Raw genomic sequence first — 21,268 nt, 5'->3', positions numbered from 1 at the left:
AATGAAACTATGTACGGTACTCTATGCAAAAAATACAGACTTCTGAACTTCTCACATATGGACAAGCTGAAGCTTCTTCCTGAATGATGAATTCTCAAGAAATTACTAATGAAATAAGGGAAGGTGAATCTCAGAGACAAAGTCAAACCAGAACTACATTTCCATTTGCCTGACTGAAAAGCAAAGAATGATCCACATTTGTACAAAGTCACGAAACTGAAGAATGTAAACATGAGTCTGAAATTAAGGTCTTATACCTGGGAAGAGAGGAGGGAAGCATAAGCAAAATGGAACAAATTTAATTAGAAGATGGAATATACTAAAATTACACCATTTTCCACCTTCTGTGGAGCTTCAACAGGAAACACAGCACAGCTGTCTCCACAGCTTTTTTTTTATTAATCCACTATGAGCACTAGTAATTCTTGTTTGCTCTCCTTGATCACTCATAAAACATCCCTTGCTGTTGGAAACCCAAAGATATCTCCTCTAGCATTCCAATTTTATCCTGTGATCCTAGAGGCAAGAGATGCAGAGTTTCTCTTAAAAGAGTGAAGCCATGCAGGGAATGAGGCTTCTGCAGGGTTGCTCCAAAGATGCTAGAATTAAGAGTGAGGAAAAAAATCCCAAACAACCATGAAATTAACTTCTACTAGAACCATTACCACAGTAAAGCTGTTGAATGGTGACAAGTTGCCCTGGGCTAACCAAAGGGCTGAGAGAAACATCCAGATAGAGCTGTTTTCATGGTGAAACTTGTTACATGTTATCAGACTCAAAAAATAGCATTCAAAACCTGAGGCACGGTGTATTTTCCAAAGAAGACAGAGTAACTCTCCCCTGACCACTGAGAACATCACGTCTTCAACTCGTCTGTACGAGTCCTGCCTGCAGACAAGTAAAACAATCAACACTTCCTACTTTTAACAACAAAGGCAAAAATGCTTCAGGATGAAAAGTCTTCCCTCTCTAATTGTTTTTTTCCTGAATTCCCACATTAGGAAATGTATCACCATTACATGTAACTACAAAGTCCACTTCTTAAGTTCTGCCATGAGATCAGCTATATCTGACATGTAGTAACAATCCCCCCTTGGCCAAATTCTCCATACAGCTTAGCATGACTTCTTCTTTGGTTTCAACTTCTAAAGAGCCTGTGGAAGCTTCATCTTTCTAAAGTTAGCAAGTCCCACATTTCACAGAACCACAGAATTTCTGGGTTAGAAGGGACCTTAAGACTCATCCAGTTCCAACTCCCCACCATTCGGTAGTGAAACTTCCTACTAGACCAGGTTGCCCCAAGAACCACCCAACCTGGGTCTGAACATTTTTTCCCCAGTTGTGTCACCCACAACTTGTCTGTCACCCTCATAGCAAGAAACTCCCTCCTCTTATCAACTCTCCCTTTTTTAGTTTAAAACTGTATCTCCAATCTTGATCTCTGTGATAAGTTTTTTCTGCATTGGTGAACAACAGGTCCAGCAACATCTCTCCTCTGATTAGACCTTCTATCACCTGTACTGGGAAGTTATCCTCAATGCATTTCAGAAGCTATAAAACTCCTAAATGCCTTTGACCTTAAAATAATGGGGACACAACCCTGCACTAAACCAAAACCTAACGCTGCTACAGAAACATCAGCACTTTTCCCCTCTCTGCACTTCAATGCCTGTTTCTAAGTGCATTCTTCTGCTCCTGGCCACCTACATCCCTCTTGCTGGTTCCTGAACAGCAAATTGCCTAATGGCAGCGGGTTTTCTGTGACAGTAATAAGGAGGAAGGCAGATAATACACATCCCTAGAGATTACCCAAGAAAATTCTTCATTTCATGGATCTGCCTTGTATTCTACAGTGTCTGCAGATCTCACACGTGACATATCCATATCAAAAGCTCAGACCTTGGAAAACCTGTCTACTCATTAACAGGGACTGGACTTAGGTATCTGTAGTCCTTCACAAAGGACTTCTGCCACTCAATATTGGGTCTTCACAACCTTAAGAACTAGCATAAATTCTAACAACTCATAGTTATGGGAATGCCACTTTAACGAGCACCATTTGCTGTTGAGGAAGGTGTTTGTTCAGACCTGTAAACTACTCTTGGAAATCTTCTCTATGCTTCCCACTCCTCAAACCGTATTAGCCACAAAGCTCTAGTGTAACTCTCAAGGGTTGAGCAGCTCCAACTCTTGTGAGGTCTTTCAGGCAGAATTAATCACAGAAGCAGTGCTACACAGAGGAATGCAAAAGGTTTAACACTGACCCACTTTCATACTCCTACTTCTGTTCTGTGTTTTCAGGCCACTGCTGATAAACTTCAGCCCATTCTTAGCAAAGGAATTTGTTTCCTCATGAAATAAATAATAAAAAAACATAACCTGCACACCTCAGGAGCACAGGAAAGGGAATGGCCAATCAAGAAATATTTTCCTCATTCTGTTGATCTACTGAAAATGTCATCAGTAACAATTAATAAATAAATAAATAGCAATGCTTTACTGCAATTGTCCCAAACAGGTGATCCTGGCTGCTTCAAGTCTTCTTGAGACAAATATATTCTTACCAACAAGCCCCCAGGGCAGAAGACTACAAACTTACTTAACTAGATTTAAAACTGAATTCTCCATTAGGCTTTGACGTGTTAACTCAAGCTGCAGGCAGCACACACTGACGCACCAAGAATTCAACCAAATTCTGAACAGGTTTTAAAATTCCTCAAGATCTCAATGCCCAGCTTTGCTGCTCTAGAACCAAAGCTAGTTTAATCAAGTTTGTATAAGCTTATGGTAAATACTTAGAAAATACCTCGTATGGTTCCCTGAACTGTACTAACCACTTCGGAAACATGCAAAATACACTTCTTCCAAAACAAATTCTTCTTAGAATCTCTGATAATTGGTTTTATTGTTCTTTCATAGGACATAAATAAAACACACAGATCTTTAAAACATCAGTCCTGGCAACAGGCTCCTCTGTGACCAAGACACTGTGTTTTTTATCTGTTTGTAAACAGATTCTTAAGGCTACTTTGTCTGAGGTTTATTGGGCAACTGATAACTACGAACTGCAGTTCTCTAAACTCGTTGATAACGCTGCTGAAGACACAGAACTGTCAAACTGCCACCACCCCAACAACACAAGGCAGCAATAGCTCAATTTTGCAAATTGGAAGAGCTTCCAAAAATCACAGATGCTTTTGTTTTCATCACCTTCACGCAGCTGGGATGCTACTATCACGGCTGAAAACTGTGAGCTGCTATACCAATTCATTTGTCTATTTCTTTCTTAAATAAAATATGTTCTTCAAAAGCTATGGCTTTTGAAGGCTGCTGGCTCAACTGAGTTAGTCTGAGTATCATTAGAGGAGGAAGTAGTCTAATTTGGTCTTGAATAGTAGATAGGAATTAATAGACAAGGGATAAAAGAATTTTACATAATTGGAATTATGTATCTGGAGCTTCACATTCTGAAAAGGCTAGCGCGGACTACCATATTTTAATCCATTTACTCTTCAATTCTTCTCCCTTTTATCTCTTTCTACTTTAATCTCGGCCCCCCCACCCCCCAAAAGACTGATTTCTTACATCATTTACACCAACCAGAAAATCCCAACTCTGTATTTTTAACTAACAGTGCACTGTTTCTGAAGCTGCATACAACAGAAATGTAAGAAGAGGTTACACGTATGACTGTTTCAGCTTTGGAACAAAATCAGATGGAAACTCTACTAACATTAAAACCTAAACTTATCTTACAGAGATTAACCACATTGCTTCCCTTATCCTGTGGCTTCTGTAACCAGTTTCTTTTCTATTGAACACAGAATGACAGCTTTCAGTGCTACTTGAATTTATTACTAAACTTCAAGAGGAATTCCAGGAACAATTCAAGCATTCCTTCCAGAAACAAATGTTAAGTAATAAGAACTAGGAACATCCAGTAAAAGGAAACAGCTTAAAATATGAGAAATTCCAGACTGACACAATTTAGAATTCCATGTCATATTAGCCAGAACCAAGTTGCTTGAGTCAATATAGTAGCAATGCCACATGTAACAGTAACACTTTGACTACAGCTGTTTCAACGTAACACATAATGAGAAACAGTTTCCAAAAGGCCACTTACATGCCTCCCAGTAAAAAAAAGAATTGACAGTAAAGAAGTCAGAAACATTTTCACTTGGGAACCATATCTAGGATTTCTACAGAAACTGAAGCCTAGAACACAATTATACTTTTCCTTTCCAATCCATGGATGCTGGTTAATTAAAAGAAGTCCCTTCATAAAGAGTAAATACTTACCACTTTTTCAACATCTATTTCCTCTTCACTTGAGAAATCAAAAGCGCCATCCAGTATCTCATCAGCAGAATCATCAGTTTTTTCATCTTCATCATCATCATCATCTTCTTCTTCCTCTTCCATATAACCAGTTGTATCAGTAGTGGGCGTAGAACTCTTTTTGTGATGCTTGGGTTCCTGTGCCTTCTGCTCAGGTATCATGAAGTCTCCTCTCTCAGATCTGTCAGCTTTCTTATCTGCTTCACTTCTGTTTTCTGAAACAGGAGCAATGCTGGATATTTTGCTCCAAGAACTGTTAGCATGTATTACAGTATCTTCAACTGTTTTGATTTCCTCCTGAGAATCAACAGCACCTTCTTCTTCGTTTTTAATGCCTTCCTGCGTGGCTATGTTGGTTTTGCCTTCCTCAGTACTTACCACCTGCTTATCTCCCAAAGCATTATGTTGCTCTTCTGCAGAACTTATTTCAGACTTGTTTGGTTTTTTCTCTCTCAAGCTTTCCGCTTCTGCAGAGTCCCTGCACTCCCTTTTTTCCACTTCTGGCTGCACAAGACCATCCTGGAATTCTTTTTTGTTCTGAGACACTTCAGCTCCTGTCTGTCTGTCTTTGTTCTCCAGCTGCGTATCTTGCTCTTGCTGTCTCTGGGACTGCCCAGAACTTTCTTTGTTACTCTCTTTCATATGTGTCTGCACTTCACCTTCCTGCTCTTTAACTGGTTTATCTTCCCTTTCAGTATGTATTTGTTCTTTTTCATGGTTCTTCAACCGTGCAGTCTCTTGATCCTTAAGACTCTGAGCATGTGCATCATTCACAGGAGCAACTAGAGAATGATCTAATGATTCACAAACTGTTTCAGAGACAGTTGAAACAGCCCCTACATTTTCAGAAGAGACACAATTCTCTTTCACCTCTGTGATTGCTTCATTTTCCTCATCACTCGGCTTTTCGCTGATGTATGAATGGTCACATGATATAACATCCGTGGAAACATCATTCTGAAGACAGGGGCCATCACCACCAGAACCCTCAAGCACCTTTGTATCCTTCTCAAATGCCTCTAAAGCAGTGGAACTTTTAACGGGTGTGACTGTCCCAGACACTGACTCTTCAACATTATTTGACTGGTTTACTGACACCTCCGTTTCTTCTTGTTTGCCAACTGACACCGTGACCTCAGTCTCTGCAACTGCAGTCTCCTCTGAGTGCAAATCCTTCCCTGTTTCTGTTTGCTGAGCAGCACCCGAGTCATCTTTCTGGCTTACTTTCTTGGAGTCCTTCTTCATCTGAAGAGATGCAAAATGGTGAAGAATGGAGTTTGGTACAGTCTTCTGTCCTGGGAGCTGAAGTAAAGCAAAACTACCAGATTGTAAAGGTACGACATTAGCATTTGAAGCTGGTAGAACACCTGAGTTGCCAGTTATTTTTGATTCAGCGGTGGTTAGATTTGTCACATTACTAGCAGCAGGAGTTGAGATCTTTAGAGTCAGAGTGCCTGCTTGTGACACGTAACTTGTTACTGGAGGAGGAGCAGAAGATGCATGAGTAGCTGGAGTGGTCGTAGAGGATGACTTGGGTCCTGCAGTTTGTGCAGTTGAATTTTTGACAGGAGAAGAGGAAGACGCAGAGGAAGCAAGAGAAACAGGTGGCTCAGGAGGCTTGGAAGGTGTAGGCAACCGAATTCCTACAATAGATCCTGTGAAGAAAAGAAAATACCAGCTTATACTTGCCCATACAGTTTTCTTTCAGAATACGATGCTGTACCAGAAGCAGCCAGCATTCTCACAGATCCCAACATAACCAGCGTCATAACAATTTCTTAGGGAAAAAGTCAGTACTGAATAAAGTAAACTATTCAATTTTTATACCTTACTCTATTACTTTCAGTATGATAAACGAGTATCACAGACAGAAATACGGTGCAACAGACGTAAGTAACACATCAATCAACCAAGAAAGAAACCTTGGGCTTTGTACCTGGATTGCGGAACATCACCGGCTGCTGCATGTTAGGCTGGGCACTGGGCTGGGCACCTGGAGCTCGAAAATGCTGCAGTGGGACAAGCTGAATTATCTGTCCATTAGGATGCCTGAACAGGTTCACCCCACCAGGGCTCCTGAGGGGCTGAAGAATCATCCTCTGTTTCTGAGGAACCTGCACATTGTTTAACGGTCGCAAAGCAGGGGATGTCTGAGGCACTGGAATCAACAACAGTCGCGGTCCTACACGTTTCTCTGTTCCAGGAGTTATCTTTGGAGGCGTCTTATTTAGAGCTTGTGTTTGTGGAGTAGCATCTTCTAAAACAGTTTTTAAAGTTACATAAAATCAGGTTAAGAAAACATTCTATAAATCATGTATTATCCTTAAATCAAGCACAGATGTTTTAGAAACAATTGGATCTTTATACACACATCTAGTTCTCAACCATGACTCAAAAAACCCCCAAGTAACAGTGAAAAGGTAATTCCACGCCTACTTCTTCAATTCTATACCAGTAGTGAAATCATAGCAATCACAGTAATAACGGTGCTACACATTTCTACAAGCCAAGAAACAATGGGAGAATTCAAGCTCATTTCACAGCAGACACTGACCAGGTAACTTCTTTTTCGCCCTTTTCTAATAGTTCAGGCTAGGCTGGAATAAAAAGAAGCCACTTAAGAGATTACATTTCTTAACTCATTTTGGAAATAATGGTGAGACAAATGAGTCTATACTTAAAATGGGTTCTGCCAATTGCATATTGTGATCCAACAATGAATGAGGAAAGAAAAAAGTGAGCATTTGCAACAATACACTGAGGCAGACAAGTCTTACCTCTTTTTGGAGCTATTGAAGGAGCTGACTTCACTCCTGATAATATAATTGGAACGGAGCTGACAGAGGAAGCTGGTGTGGTTACCACAGATGTAGCCACTGCAGTTGTTAGTACAACTGTAGAAGGGGATGTCGTGACAACAGGACAAGTAATTGTTGGTGCTGTTACTACAGTAGGGAGTGACAGAGTTGGTACTGGAGCAGCAATCACAGTTGCTTTTGTTATGTTCACAGTGGCAGTAGGAGTGGCAGCTGAGGAAGTGGTGCAAGTGTTGATTCCAGGTGTTGCAGAAGCACCTGTGACTGTAATTGCAGGAGGAGAGGATACAGTTTCATTAGCTCTTGCTTGGCTAGGAGCAGACACAGTAGATGGTGCCACACTGGTACTTTCTACAGTAACAGGAAAAGTGGTGGTGGCTGTAGTGACCCCAGGAGAGACAGTGCACTGAGCTGGAGCCAGACTTGAGGGAACCACAGGAGTGACAACCATGATTGGTGTAGTATTGACACTGAACTTCTGTGGCCCTGACACAGGCTGGCATGTGCTCACTGAAGGAATCTTCTGCTGCAGAGCTCCAACTTTGTTCATCACAAACTTTGTGAACACACCGCCAGGGCAGTGTCGAACAGCTGCAAACAAAAACTTGCAGGTCAAAATTTTAATAGACTTTTCTTTGCTCTTCTTCAGGCACTACAACTGTCACTTCATCAAGAATTTGGGTTTCCATTCAATTTATGAATACCTCGGAATTAACCTGAAACCTTCATGGCAGTCCTGAACGACTCACATATTAGAAATATGCATATATTCTACTGCACTTCCTCCTGGTCATACAAAAAAAAATGAGGTCTTGAGGTGCTATGTTATTCACCATGAAACTATGAATATATAATTTCAGTACAAGGAAACAAATGACTAGGTACAATAACAGGCTCAAACTATGTTCTGAATCTCAAATTCTTCCTGTAGCAGTTTTTTCAATCTTCCTCTATTTCACTGCTTCTTGATTTTCTGACTGTATATAAGTTTAAAACAGCCACAGAGGAAGGAGGACCACAGGAAGAAATCACTATTGGGAAGCTCCTTCCCCTCATCCCTTGCTCTCCAGGGATCAGAATACTGTATCTGTATCACTCCAGATACTTACAGGTGAAGAACAGGACCCAGATACATAGTACAACAGCACAGAGATCACTGCGCAAGCCCAACTTAAGTATATATGCAACGATTGCTTCAACCATCAATGAAATGCAGCCACCTTTTGAACAGTGCATTAACATGTAAAAAAAAAAAGTAGTTTTACCACAGGAAGAACAACACAAACATTTACAGTGCAAGGAAAATTTAGGCAGAAGGAAACAGAACCATAGTTAACATTTTGCCAGGACACAGGTAACATCCTTTTCTCTTGCAAAGCTTCTTCAGATATTTTGTGAAGATGGGGGAAAATGTGTGGCTGGGAACTAGATTTCTTTGTTGTTTTTTGTTGTTGTTTAAAGTCATGCTAAACACGGTATTTAAAAGCAAATTCACCTCTTGCCATGCTGGGTAAGCACTCCAGTACCAACTCAGACACAAGTACCAAATGCTTTTCCTGATATTCCTTCCTCAATAAAACAAATAAACAAAAAAACCCTGGCAAAATAAAGAAACTTCAAGAGTGCTGACTAAGTCCAACCCTGTTTAGCTTGTGAAATCCAATGAGACCACAGACCACTGTAGTTATCAGCTGCACACCTGTTCTTTTGCTAATCCAGACTTGGAACGTCTTGTATTTCACTGTACTGCTTCATGCAGCTTTGCTGGTCTCATAGGTTCCAATTCTAAGTTCAACACCATCAGAAAAACAAACTTTGAAGAACTACAGCTCAGAGTTATCCTTTCCAACTTTAAACCCCCATTTTCATTTCAGTGCTTGATGGGAAGCAATTAAAAAATCATAGTAAAAAAACTCTCAGAACAAAAATTGAAGCTCAATGGGCATCTGTACCTCTTCTCCCTTGTTTCTTGAAAATATGCTCTAGTATTGTTAGTAAAATAACTGAAGTCAACACCACTAGTCTTACTGTGAACTCAAAATAAACCTTTCTACTTTAGAGAGGTTATTTATTGCAGAGGCAGCTTAGTTGGCAAGTCAGCCAAAGGCAGCAGGTACTGTTGCTAAGAAATCAACAGCAATGCTGTACACTTGCTTTTTATTTTACCTTCACGCAATTTAAAATACAGTAATAAGTTCCAACCTACCTATCTGTCTCAGTGGTGGGAAAAGAGCATTCAGAGTCTTCACACTGGGGTCTGAAGTAGTGCTGGTGGAAGATGTAGTTTTGGGAGCTGATGTTGTGGGCACCTGGACTGATGGTGTCCCAGAAGCATTGGATGCTACCTTGGAGATCACAGTACTGAGGGTTGACTTATCAAGTACTGTGGGTCGCAGCCTGCCTGTGGCATAAGCAGCTAGCCGACTGGCGGGATGTAATGCCCCCATCTGTCCCAAAAGCAGTTTGGCCTGAGGATACCTTTTATCATTAACCTGAAAAAAGTGGAAAAGGGAAATTTTGTGAAAAGAATGCTAGTTCACCACCTCTGGAGAGGTGTTTCATTCCACAGGACTTCTAAGCGTCCTCTTCAAAAAACAAAAACAAAGAGCCACATTACAGTTCAGAATGGGAACTCCTAATTTCCCTGCTGCTCAGAGTAACTTCAAGCAACTCTGTTATATCATTGTAATACAGATATTAGATGCTGCTCAAGACTCTCACACAGAGCCACAGAGTTCAAAGGAGCACAAGAAATCACTGAAATTCAGTAGAGGGAAGCTAGCACGCGTTTTTCTCTCCTACTTACACTGCAGTCCTGAGTTAAGAGTGGTTTTCCAGATATGAGGACAGTTTTAGATAGAATTCTCTAAGCTATGAACACCTGACAGTACAGAAGAAAGAACACATACATACACATCGGGACAAAACTCTAAGGACTCTGCAAAAGCTCTGTCAGCTTTCTTTTCTTGTCTGTACTGTATCATAAGCTGACCAACCTCACATTGAGATCTGCAGCTGTAACTGAGAGAACAAACAAACTTTTCTGGATACCAGGCTGTAAGCCTAGTGGTAAGCAGGAAATTTCATACTAATTTGGTTGGCAGTATTGCATTTTACTTCCAGGCTGCTCAGTAGTAGCCTCTAAAAGGCACTTATTGTAACACACCGTAATGAAAAAGACCTCTACTCTTTAAAACAGGAAGTCTGCCTCTAGGCTGCTCTTTCTGCAAGCTTCTCCCTGGGAGAGCAAAGCATCTACAAAGCATTACACAAATGCACTCAATTTTCATTTTCTAATTCATACACCTCCAGTGCAAGTGGTGTTACTACGACCACAAAATATCCTTGAAAAAGAAGAGATCCTAGCCCTACAGCTCCTGCCAGCAATCCCTAATAGCACATTGGCAGCATGAGACTGCAGAGAAATGACATGCTCTGAATTTCAGTCTCTTCATCACTAACATGTACTCAGAAGACAACACGAGCTATTAGTCAAGACTAGCAAACTGAATAAAAAGCAATTTAATGTTTACGGTTTCCTTTTAAAGTTTTGTCCCAGTGAATACACCTACTCTAAAAATACTCTTTCTGCGGCTTCTGACAGCCACTTATTCAGAAGTGTTAACTGTCAAATGCATCTGCAGGGAGTTTTCAAAAGCTCAGAGATCTTGAGAAACATTCTGCACTTGCGCCACCAAGACCTAGAAGGCCAAAAGACCAACCTAAATCACCAGACTTCAGACTTGGAATCAGATGTCCTGTTAAAAGGGACAAAGTTACAGAGAGGCAGAACCATCACTGGATATGAAGAAATCTTGTCCGGACAGTAAGAAGACTAGGTTGACAAATTAAAAGAGTGTTTGCTCTCGTCTTTAAGGGGTTCTATGATACTGGATGAAACTGAATCTAATCTCCACAGTAAAGGCAGAGGGACCCACCTGAATCAAGCCTGAGTGGCTCATATTAGCTTTGCGTTTGTTGACAACCAGCTTTCCTGCAGGAGAAATTCCTGCATAAAAAGGCAAGCCTTTGCCCCCATGCAACTTCTCCCGTAGCTTGTCCAATGTGTAAGCCTGAAAGGACTTTACATTTTCTGCTTTATCACATGATGGCACTCCACTATCGGGAGTCTCCAAGTCTGGTGACTCAGGCTTCTCATCACTGTCCTGGTTGGATGGCACTGAAATTTTCACTCTGGAGGAGTTCACAGGAGGGTTGTCTGCATCCTGAGCTTTGTGTTCCGAATCCAATTCAATAATGAGGCTACCAACTTTGAGGCTCTGTGGCATGTTACTGTTGATGTGCTTTGATAAGATGGTCAAGATCTTATCGCAATCTTCATTCCAGTTGCAGTCAGACATAATCTCGATAAGTTTGGATGGTGCACATGGAGTGGTGGGATGAACACAGGAGGCGGAGGAAGAGTCCCCCTCACTATGGGAAGACCACGAACTTTTCTCTGAGAAAGAATTGAAATAGGTTTCTGCAATACTGTGGCATTTTAATCACCTGGATATTCAAAACAGTTTTACTCTGCCCACCTCCACCCTTGTCTCAGCTGCAGGGCAAGTAAAAAGAACTGTTCAAAACATCACTTCCCCTTGCACAGGGGAATTCATTAACTTCCACAGTTAATTCAGTGTAGCCATACTATCTCAGGTTGTATCCCGTAGCATCTCATAAGCTAAACAAAGCTGGACCGGTTCAGTGTGTGGATGTAACACCTCCAAGCAACATCAATATGGAAAGCATCACTCATTATTCCAGAGATGGTACTTTTCTCTTGGAGTCAGAAAAGGACCAGCGTCCAATAATGCTATTTCTGACAAATAAGCCACTAACAGAACTGTCTTTTGTGGAAGATGTTTAACAGAAGTACAACTTTTTGCTGTCATTGGAAATCCAAACACCACTTTTTGCAAAAGTATAAGGATGTTGAGCCCTGTGTCCTGGTCATTGTAATTTTGACATACCAATTCAGTGTTTTCAACTAGTTGTATTATTTTTCCATTCCCATCCTTAAACACAGAATGCTGTTGTATACATTAAACAGTGGGAAAAAAAATCAGCTTAAAAGGGCAGCTGTATTTCATTAGTGGATGACACAATGCCTTGAGTACGTCTCATTTTAAGAACTGCAACATGATTTGGGCCATTTCAAACAGAAAGCGACAAAGATGCCTAAACCTTCCTCTTTATGAGTTACAAACTCAAAGCCACATTCATACATAATGTACTGCAAAAATTCAGTTCAACCTTTCAACTTCAACTAAAATAAACCAACATCAAACAGCTCCATATAAAGTAGAGGTACTTCTTTGACCCATACACTTCTAAGTGAAGAACACGAGGGTCCAAGACTCACAGAACCACACGTAAACTTATTACTTCTTAAGTAATGAAAAAGTAATGAGAGTAGGGAAGGAACCCTCTGATTTCCATTCCTTATTAAGTATCTAATTACCATCCTTAAACACAAGTCTGCTGTATAATACAATCTTTTATCCTGAATAAACTACTGTAACACAACCTTGGTGCGATGGCAAATACTTGGGAGTCAGCCTGCTGTATCTCCCACATTACACACGTACAACTGATTAAGGAAAAAGGAAACTGCAAGCACATCATAAGAGTTTTATTGGCAATTGTAGGAACTCCCACAGCAAACGCACTCGTTTCATCAATAGTTCCTTTCTTTTTAAGGAAAAAATGCAAAACTATCAACACATTGAATTATACTCAAGATTCAGCTCTTACCTCCACATTTTTCAGGGTCTTTGTTTATCTCACTGGTTTCCTTCTTACAAGATTCTTTCTTAGAAGACTCTTTTTTAGGTAATTCTTTCTTAGAAGTTTCCTTCTTCGAAGCTGGAAGTCCTTGTTCATACATCTGTGGAAAGAAAAAAGATGTATACAAAATATTAACTTTGTGTATCCTCTTCCATAATAAAAACACATCACAAAATACAGTAGTTCGTCACATTATCATCCAGAACCACAGAAAGTATTTTAACTTTGACAGAAACCAAATGTTCATCTTCTAAGAGCAATTTTAAGACTCATGCAATGAGGCATTCCGCAGCCAGGAATTTCCACAGAGAAGACAATTTATATCACAGTAACAAGGTAAGCTCACCATCACTGCATGCTGATTGGGTTCCATCACTACATCACCATCAAATAAAAGCCAAGCTGCCACGTTATGTAGAAGTTCCAGAGGAAAAATTTTTTCCCATTTCCAATATTTCTACCTGTTGTACGATATACGCTGGACACAGTGTAATTTCTTACCTTTACAAAAGAACTCTGTGAATCCTTTTGATCCTTCTGCTGCTTTTTTTCCTCCTTCCCAGGCTCGTATACTCGAACCCGTGCACAAGTCATCATACTTTCAAAATACAGGTAGACAGGATCCTTGTCCTCTTCTCGAATCTACACACACACAAAAAATACACCTCTGCCTTCTGGATGTGCACTCAATTTATAAAGCAGTTTTGCTATCTAAAAAAAATTAACATTACTCCTACAGTAGTAAATATAAAAAGAAAGCTCTAGTATTAAAAGTTGAATCTTTCCTCCCGCCCCACCTACAGAGGTGTTCAAAGCTAGGCTGGATGGGGCCTCGGACAATCTGATCTAGCTGGTAGCAACCCTGTTCAGGGCAGAGGGGTTGGAATTGGATGATCTACCAACCCCCATTCCAATCCAAGCCACTCTACAATATCATAGCTCAGCCTACAGATTGCTCCCAAATTACAATGGGGAAGAAAAACAGGAAAAAAAAACCTACTTGTTTAAATTCTCTTCTCAACAGAGAAAAAAGTCGTGAAGTGTCATTCATCAATTAACAATCTGATACATATTAGGTAGCAACTCTGACATATTTTCTTCTTTAAATACAACTAGACTCAACTTCACTACTGTTCTTCCTCTATGACGGCTACTGCTTGTGTTAGATAAAGGTGAGGGGAGAGGAGAGGCAAAGACAGACTCGTACAACACTGGCAGTGAAGCCACAAACAAGAACACAAAAGCTTCTATAACTACAGTGATCCTTCGTGTCACTGTTCAGACTTTTTTCACAAATAAGTTATTAACAAGGCTACATCCTGCAGACAGTAACTGCTACAAACATTACAGGACAAGCAACCATTTTACCCATTAGCAGCATATATTACTGTATTATTTAAGAGGTTATCAGCAAAACATCACCACCTTTCTCACTGTGACAGAAAATCCTCTATAGACATATACACGTCAATTCATCCTAACTTATCAACATGCCTATCATCTCATTTTATCTAAAATATACAGAAGTTTTTGGCAGTATTTGCTTTAATTTTCAGCTTAAAAAAAGGAATTAACATATCCCATTTCTTACCACGGGGTTGGGTTTAGGAGTATACACTCTGCCTGTTTTCACTCCACTGGAAGATCGATGCTTGCTAGGAAGCACAACTTCTGGGTTAGGCAGGACTGTAGATTTAACTGGTTCAATAACAGATGGTGTTGGAATGTAAATAGGTTCTGGATCTATTTCACCTTCTACTTTTACCCACAATGGACAATTCCTAAGAGGCTTTTCTGGCTCTGCGTCACAGATAGCTGGAAAAAAAAAAATTAAAAAAAATTAAAAAACCCAGTAATTTATACAAGCGAAAACTAATGTAGCATGGCAGTAATGGAAATTTTAGTTTGATTCTAAAGTCCAGCCACATACCAGTAAGTAATTCATACTGAATTAAGAAGATAATACTGGTATATTTTCTTGTCTCAAATCCAAACAAGAAGCCACAGGGATTTGTTCACTAATGAAAACGATTCTACACTAATCACTGTTTCCTAGCAGTGCTAAGACAGCAGATTAAAAAACTACTACAGAGCAGGGGATCTTGACAGCAAATACAAATTTCAAACATCCTAAAAACATACTTTATAACACAGAAAAATTTATTTACTCCAGTGAAACACCAGATAGCATCCCTTTTTTTTTTTTTTTTTTTACCATTGACAAAATTATTACTAAGACAAAGCTGATAATGTACGTTCATGGCCAATTTCTGTCATATTTCTGAATGTATTTTAGGACAGGCCTAAAACTGTTCTACATTATTTCTATCACAGTCAATGAATTATACAGTTATATACAGGAATTGAAAATCAAGCTCCAGATGCTTACTTGGTAAGAAGAAGAGCAGAAGACAGTAAAGATTACCAAAAGCCATAGCAGTAATTATATCTTTAGTCTCTGAAGATATTTATGGAGTTCAGAGACGGTTAAAATTGCCAAAAAGAAACTATTTATTTGAGCAAGATGAACAACTGAGTGATGCAAAAAAAAAAAAAAAAAGGCTGTAGTAGGTAGGAGGTACTAAAAGGGAAAAGGTGTGATTACCTGCCACTCAGTTATACCAAGAGAATCGTTGCAGAGATCTCTCAGAGCTCATTCCCATTTCTTAATTTAGTAATGGTATCCCTACTAGAACCTAAGAAAGTTTCCTGGCCAGACAGCTGATTTCAGAGAAGTTTAAGAAATTACTTTTACCCAGCAATACTCACTGTATTCCACCTTTTTTCTTTTCCTCTTGTCTTTCTGCTTCATCTCATCTTCTTCTCCAACACCCTCTTCTTCTACATCTTCATCTTCTTGCTGTTCTTCTTGTGATCCATACAACACAAGATTTCCTCGCACAGCCTTTTTTAGTATTTTCTTGTGTTTTGACCCCCCCTTCACCACCAGTACTTTTCTCTTCAGGCAAGTACACCCAAACATACAGTCTGGTCTGCGGCAGTGGGTAGGCTGACGTTTTTCCAGTGCTAGACTGGCACATATACAACCAAGTCGACAGAAATCATTATTGCAAGGAGGTGCTCGTCGTCGTATCATTTTATGGATAGGTTTGGTTTTGAGAGAAGCCTGAAACAGTTTTAGATAGTAAGTATACACTTGAAATTTTAGCAAGATGAAATCAAGTGCAAGTGAAATTGCTATTCTAAGTTCATTCAGAATAATAACTCCCTCCTACTACATGGTCTGGTTATCTATGAAAATCTGTCACACGTATGGAAAAAAATACAATAGAGGAGAGTTTATGTTTTAATATTCTGAGATGCAATTTAAGACAGCTAAACAGCCTCTCTATGAAGTGGGTGATGAAGAAAGCAAAAGAGTTTATCAGCTGACATCAAAGTTACACGATGTCTTTTTTGTTTCTTTGAGTTAGCCCTATTGAAAAAAAAAAAAAAAGTGTCAAATAGTAAGGAGGTGCAGTTATGGAATAGCAACTGTACCCATCAACTTTTAACAGGGAAATTGAGATAATAAACAATTAATGATTCCTATCAACACGTTACTAATACAGTTAGCATTTTCACATACTGTTAAGACAGCAGATCTGAACTTCCAATACAAAGGCTGCAACACAAAGGAAGATCGTGTTTTGTCATGCTCATAAGTAGCTTCAGTCTCATTTTCTGCATCTACAGGCAGCTTCAGTAACTACAGACAATTGAAAAAGCAACAGTACTGAAAGACAGAATGAAAAATAGTGCTACCTACCTGAGCCGTAAGCAGGGTAGCCAGAGAGATATCTGCTCGTTCTTCTGTAATGTAGGTTCGTGGTTTGCCATCCCAGAGAGCACAGTCTTCCAAGTCCATTAGCTTCACTTGAGATTTAGACAAACCTGGCGGACGAGATGCTTGTTGCTGTTGTGGCACATGGCGCAAACTTATTTGTTTTGGCAGTACGCTTTCATCCAGATTTGGTATCAGGAGACCATCTGCTTGGTTACTCGAACTGCTACTTGAGAGAGACTTAGCAGCCTTTTCCACTGATGCTGAAAGGTTCTGTTTCTGCTTGGCAGGAAAAGGTGAAGGCAGTATAGGCTTGTAGGATGATCTCCCTCTGCTGTTTGAAGATGTTTGTCTGTTTTGAGTCCTTGTCTTCCTAGAGGTAGATGACAGAGAAGCAGGCTTGAAGGTGTGAGATGTGGATGGAATTACGGTAGATTGTTTCTTCAAAACACTGTCTAGTGTTCGCACGTAGCTAGTGCTCTTGGTGGGAAGCTGATAGACCACAGGGGAAGTGGGCGTGCTAGAAGAGAATCCCATACTCGTTTCCATCAGCTTCCCTTCATTTTCCAGGTACTCATCCAGCTTGTCACTGCAGAATGCTGAGCGATTCTTCAAGGAACCTTCTGAACCTCCACCTAAATAAATGAAGGGCATTTTACCTGGCCCCTGGGAAAGCATGCTGACAAGCTTTTATCTTATATATATATATATACATATGTTTAAATCTTACTACAACTCAACAGTATAGAAGAGCTAAATACTTCTTTAAAGAAGTATGTAATTACTTTAAGAATACAACACACAAATATCAAATATAACTCAATCTCAAACACAGCCAGCAGTCTGAACAACTCTTTTTGTAGAAATTTTACAAGCATGTACATTCATAAAAAGAGAAAGTCTTCAACAGTCAGTGCTTCTGTGCAGCTTACTTTCGTTTGCCCTAAATACGTATCCCACATGTATCTGGCAACAGCAGAATAAATCCGTAATACCCTGACACAACACTGTATTCAAATGCAGAGAGTACAGTAGAAATATTTCACCTAATTTCCAAACATGACCTGGCAAACTGCTGAATACTCATTTCTCTCTGTGGCAGGGCAAAGAGTTGAATATGTAGAAATATTCACCTATCTAGAGTTAAAAATACATCCAATCTAAAAGAAAATCATTGTGAAGTCTCTAGGGCAACAGAAGCCTGGACTTACCACACTGTTCCCCAGGTTAAACCAGATGAACAAAACCAAAACCAATACCACTTTGATTTTCACTGAAACCTTCTGTGTATAATAGAATATGTTTTTTGTTGATTCTGTTCTTTTTATTATTTTCAGTTTCTCTTTTCCCCTTATAACCGCTCATTCTTGGCTGTTCATGGAAGTAGTAGCAATATTCAAGAGAATCCCAAAACAAAAATAATTCTCCCATTAAAATACACACTAAAACTGAATTGCAAAATCTCTCCAAGATTAAGAAAAAAGGTCATAAAAATATCTGCACTCGTCTCATCACTTTTATTTTAATCCCATTCTGTTTCTTCTACCTTCATTTCTAGAAGCACCATGAAGCTTCCCCCGCCAGCCTTTGATCTTCCTGAAATCATTTGTCTTTCCTGTTCTTGAAACAAAAGGAAATCCAGTATCTGGAAAAGAAGAAAGCCAGCCTCAGTTTGTAAATCAAGATTGACATAAATATCCTAGTGAATTGTTTATTTATTTTCAGAGATGCATGCACTCTAATAGATCAAAAGGCAGAATAAGGTGCCTTTTTTCCCTAATTAAGGGAATAAGTAACAAAGCCAGGCATCCAGGACAATTATCATGTAACTATGCATTCCTCTATCCTACACATAAAATATCCTCTCCAGTTTCACCCTTCTTCCCTTAGCAATAATGCAAGCAGTTGCTTTCCAAATGCAAACAGGCTAAAACGGGACAAGTAAGTTTTGAGCTGAATGGGGAAAGTAAGTTGTGCTTCTCATTCACAGTTTAGCTAATGAATCTGAGTGACCTGTAGGAACTACATTTAATGTTTGCTGTTCTGTCAAATTCAACAGAATATCTGTGAAGCATAGAGACAGAATAATCACAAAAGTTAAACAGTGACAGCTCTGTCAAATGATCCACGATCTCTGAGTGCTGAAGTGTAATGTGGATATATTAACAGGATCCTTTGTAGCTGTTTTATATATTGCTAGTCTAGAAGTAATTGCCCTTGACACAGAGCTGGACTAGGGTGCTCTGAATTGAATGAGCCTCTTTTGTGGTATACACAAGTCTGGGACACAAGGACTGCCACTTTACCAGCTCCAAAATCAGTACAGGGAGAAAACAACAGCAGTCAGAATACTGAAGCAAGAGAGACACTGGAATTAACCACCCTGTGCTTTGTTTAGCTAACAAGTTTACTGTTAAAAAAACAGTATTTTACCAGTAGTAGAATCAGTCATATCTTAATGAGAAACTGCATTTGTTGGGATACCAAATAAATTAACACAAGAAGTTGTAATTTTAAAAGCATATTTCATCAAAAGCTTTGTGGGGAAAAAAAGAAACAAAACAAACAAAAAACCCAACAACAAAAACCTAATCAAATAAAACGTTAAATGCTTTTTACAGTGTTTTGTTTATGGGCTTTTGGAAAGTTGAATATCCCTGCCCTAAGGAAAAAGAATACTACCTCTGAACAGCATCACGTCCCGAATCCCTCTGATCATCGACTATACAATGTAATACTTTCAATCAAGCAGATTTGTGTTCCACTCACCTGGAGAATTGGGGTTTGTTCCTGGATAGCTCCACAAAGAATAATTTGAGTAGGAAAGGGGAAGCTGCACACCCAAGTATTTCAAGTCAATGCTCATTGTTGGATCCACAGAATTTAACTTCAATCCCACTGCAGGAAGCAATTATCAGTATCAATGCAGCAAGATGTGAAGGAAAAAAAAAAGTAAGAATGTCTATTAAAAAAAATAAAGTTTCACATTATAGACAGACTTTTCTAACATTCATCCATGTTTTAAGGGTTCTGAAAAAAAGTATTAGTAACTGTTACTTAGAATGGATCTTCATAGTTATGAACTAAAGAGTATTTTACAGAGATAAAATAGGAAGAAAATTGAATGACTTGATACTGTTTTTGACTGCTACTAAAGTCTCTGCAGAATTTTAGCAATCAGAAGGTCAGTGTTCTATTCATTTCCACAATAAAGCTGTATTCAGTTTCAGCTCTCTCATGATCTCTCCATGGGATTTTCCCAGCCCCCTGCCCCCCATCTCTTGTTACAGATAAGCTTGAAATTAGCTAGCCAGCCATCTTGTTACTATGCAATAAATCAACCCGCCTTCCTTTTATTTATTTATTTATTTTTTTTAAGCAGGGATATGATTCTATGATTCTATGGCTAAAATGAAACCAAACAGTCAGATTTGCTCAGACACTTTACTGCTTGTTAACATCTTCCTTACATCCCCCAGACGGATGGATGTTTGGAAAGGCTTACTTAGCCACAAAAGGTGTCTTTACGAATTAGCAAATCAGGTAAGGATACAGAAATAATGAGGAAAGCAAAAAAAAAAGCTAGCAGAATTACTATTCAGTGAATGAAAGAATTTATGGTTATTCAGCTCAGCTCAGTCTGGAATAGAGAATATTTGCTTTGTTGGGGTTTTTTTTTTTGGTTCTTTTTTTGTTTTGTTTTGTTTTACAAACACTGCTGCCGAAGTCTGAAAATCAGCATTAAGTATGTAAGATTTGAAATAAACATGTATGACTTGATAATGCTCAAGACAGATGAAGTTGTACCTGCGCATATAGCAAAAACCATTAGCAAGCAAAGTCACTTGATTACTGGCAGCCTAAAAACAATAGATGCAGAGCAAATCTCAGATGAGGCTATTAAAGGAACACCTTAACCAAAGACAGTCTAATGAGACACAGTCCTTAAATCTACATGGTAAAGATGAGCACGACAAGTAAGGCAATGCAGCATTTTGTATAAAAACACATCAACTGCCGAATGTCAGGACAACAGCTATTTATTTTTTCAAAGTGATTTTAAAGTAAAAAGGAAAGAACACAGTTTATTCTTCATGACACTGTATTTGAATTATTCTGTTGCTTTCAGAACACAGTCTGAAGACAACAAATATGTCTGTACGGGCATCACTAAACATGACAGGTAAACTATCACTTCTATCAATTTCTCATCATCTCCAGTGCACTGCTAAGTTCAGTTGCTGCAGTCAAACAGTAGCAAATTAAGAACTCCCCCCATAACAATTTTCTCTGAATCATGATGCCAGACAGCAGTGCTTTGATTTTCAGGAACGTGACAAGGGATTCAAATTAGTTCAGACAGAAGAGGCTTTCCATAGCATGGCAGTTTCCAGTAGGAGCTCTCTTCCTTAACATGCTGGAGCTGAACTCCCATCTTTCAGAATCATCTCCTTCCTGCAGTCCCAGCGCCTATAAAATCTCCACAATCACCTCTTCAAATGCACATTGCAATCCATTCTTTATCCGAATACTAGTT

The 21,268-nt window shown here is 39.3% G+C and overlaps 1 protein-coding gene across 17 annotated transcripts in view; it reads right to left on the bottom strand.

Annotated features, from left to right (window-relative positions):
• MGA (MAX dimerization protein MGA) overlaps positions 1-21,268 on the bottom strand; it is a 49,543-nt gene that overhangs the window by 12,920 nt on the left and 15,355 nt on the right. For 9 of the 17 annotated variants that reach the window (XM_015864341.2, XM_015864338.2, XM_015864347.2 and 6 more), the window contains exons 6-18: positions 19,501-19,629; positions 18,278-18,376; positions 16,717-17,366; positions 15,717-16,074; positions 14,539-14,762; positions 13,449-13,589; positions 12,915-13,047; positions 11,096-11,616; positions 9,364-9,649; positions 8,267-8,377; positions 7,119-7,748; positions 6,278-6,598; positions 4,303-5,996 (exon numbers count right to left, since the gene is read on the bottom strand). In XM_015864341.2, coding sequence (XP_015719827.1) covers positions 4,303-5,996; positions 6,278-6,598; positions 7,119-7,748; positions 8,267-8,377; positions 9,364-9,649; positions 11,096-11,616; positions 12,915-13,047; positions 13,449-13,589; positions 14,539-14,762; positions 15,717-16,074; positions 16,717-17,366; positions 18,278-18,376; positions 19,501-19,629 — 5,297 coding nt within the window. The remainder of the gene's footprint in view (positions 1-4,302; positions 5,997-6,277; positions 6,599-7,118; positions 7,749-8,266; positions 8,378-9,363; positions 9,650-11,095; positions 11,617-12,914; positions 13,048-13,448; positions 13,590-14,538; positions 14,763-15,716; positions 16,075-16,716; positions 17,367-18,277; positions 18,377-19,500; positions 19,630-21,268) is intronic. The other 8 variants (XM_015864343.2, XM_015864354.2, XM_015864345.2 and 5 more) reach the window with 6 other exon arrangements.

Source organism: Coturnix japonica, chromosome 5, assembly GCF_001577835.2.
Source record: "Coturnix japonica isolate 7356 chromosome 5, Coturnix japonica 2.1, whole genome shotgun sequence".
Lineage (NCBI taxonomy): Eukaryota > Metazoa > Chordata > Aves > Galliformes > Phasianidae > Coturnix > Coturnix japonica.
The sequence above is the reverse complement of the archived record's forward strand: the minus strand, read 5'-3'. Positions and strand labels throughout refer to the sequence as shown.